This window comes from Erythranthe guttata, chromosome 3 (genome assembly GCF_056151865.1).
Source record: "Erythranthe guttata isolate IM_541 chromosome 3, IM_541, whole genome shotgun sequence".
Classification (NCBI taxonomy): Eukaryota; Viridiplantae; Streptophyta; class Magnoliopsida; order Lamiales; family Phrymaceae; genus Erythranthe; species Erythranthe guttata.
Window position 1 is genome coordinate 7,116,873 of NC_142535.1, and position 2,074 is coordinate 7,118,946.

Sequence of the window (2,074 nt, forward strand, 5' to 3'; positions counted from 1 at the left end):
TTGTATTAGATTAATAAATATATCATAAAACATTTTCCATATGTAATTTAGGTTTTAGAGATCATGAAATTTTTTCTTTCCTTAGGATTGATTTGTTATGACTCAAGTGAGGTTTAGGGTGGCGAATTGTGTGGCTATACAAAGTCCTACAACCTCATATGAGTCCCATGGAGTTTTAATCGAGAAATCTCAGCATAAACGTTTTGAAGGGTGCAGCCGGTGCTGCAACCCTATTTGCACATCAGGTGTTGCACATGACGAGTTTCTTCTACGAGGTCATAAAGAAGATCGGCATTTCGGGTGAAGTGCTTAAAAGATGTCGGGAGAGGTCGATCCGTTCAAGATGGCAGACGGAGGAATCGCTTTGAAGATCAACAAGTTCGAGTCATTTGTGTGTGTGTGTGTATATATATATATATATATATATATATATCCGGTTAATGGCAAATAGGCCCATGACAAATACGGAGGAGCCGGTATTCTAACTACAGAACTATAGACTATAGAGTGAAACCCGAGAAATTGTGAACGCCTTGGTCGGGCGTTTTGGACTACAAGCCTCGACATCGACTCTTTCTACTGATGGTGGAGTATAAAAAGGGATGATGTTTGTTTGTTTTTTGAATTAGTTTGAAACACTACCTTATATGCTTTTAAGTTTGTTATGTACTTTTTGAATTTTTGTTTGTGTGCTACCTTTTGATATTTTATCCGTAAATTTGATTTTAATATTTTTGGCCTAGTGAAAAGCAATATATAAAAGTTAAATTACACACTCAATTGCTTGACATTTGGCAATTTCAATTGGTGAGATGTATTCAATTTCATCATATGTTGCAAATTAATTTGTGCAAATAAATCATCAAAAAACATGTCACCATTTCCCAATGTTAAAGATAATTATATATATTTAATTATTTTATAAATATATTTATGGGATAATTAGCAATACCCCCCTCATCTAGGTAAATGAGTTAAGAAAAACCCCCCTCCCAAAAATAATTAGAGAAAACCCCCTTACCTAATATTCTACCCAAATATTATTTAATAATTCCCAAACCACCCTCTCACTCTTATCTCTTCTCTCTCTTTCTCTCTCTCTCCTCTTTCTCTCGCACACATAAAAACACACACACACACACAAATTAGCGAGAAATCTCAACAGGAGAAAGCTCGCTCTTCGTCCGCTTCTTCCCTCCGAAGAACGGCTGGTTCAGGACGACTCCGGCGACTCTCATCGGCGGCGGCTTCATCTCCATCATCCGGAGCGCGGTGTTGAACACGATGTTGGCGCCGCAGCTCACGCCGTACAGGTAGCACCGATCTAGGTCGCCGTGGTCGCGGATCCACTTGTCGCCGCGGTCGGCGGCCTGGCTCTTCACCCACAGGACGGCGTCCATCGCGTCGTCGTACTGCGATGGGAGGCGGCTCTTCGGCGCGATCCGGAACTCGACGGAGACGACGATGGCGGAGACGTCGACGGAGAGGCGGTTGCAGGTCTCGTGGTTGAAGGCGTCGGAGATGGTCATCTGGATCCAGCCGCCGGCGTGGAAGAAGAGTAATCCGACGTCGTTTTATATTACGATTTTTATGAGGCTTTAATTAGTTATAGTGGGCTGTGTCAACTTAAATCTTTAACCATATATATGGAACTTAAACCTAAATCGACTATGTACATGTTCATAGTCGATTAAGCTAATCGACTATGTTCTGGTATTCGATTAGGGTTGATCGACTCCAGTTTTTTTTATTTTTTTTTGGATTTCTTGTTTATTGTTTCAATTGTATAAATCATTTATAACGTTTGTATATATTTTTTTCTTTCTAAAATATAGTTGATTTTGCATTTTTTCGCAGTTGTAATTTGTTATGTTTAGTAGCAGATTCTTAATCGACTATGCTTCATCATAGTCGATTAATACACCTGATATAGAAAAAAAAATTAAAAAAACAAAAAAAAATTAAATAATTAAATAATTTCCTTAATCGACTATGAAGCATAGTCGATTAAGGCTTAATCGACTATGCTTCATAGTCGATTAAGAAAAAAAAAACGGAAAAAAAAAAAAAAAAA

General features: G+C 38.3%; 1 protein-coding gene across 1 annotated transcript; it reads right to left on the bottom strand.

The window, feature by feature from the left end:
• Nucleotides 1–1,145: 1,145 nt before the first annotated feature.
• Nucleotides 1,146–1,529, bottom strand: LOC105970817 (putative carboxylesterase 9). The gene has a single exon (XM_012995642.2). It carries the CDS (start codon nucleotides 1,527–1,529, stop codon nucleotides 1,146–1,148), a length of 384 nt encoding a protein of 127 aa, XP_012851096.2.
• Nucleotides 1,530–2,074: the final 545 nt, after the last annotated feature.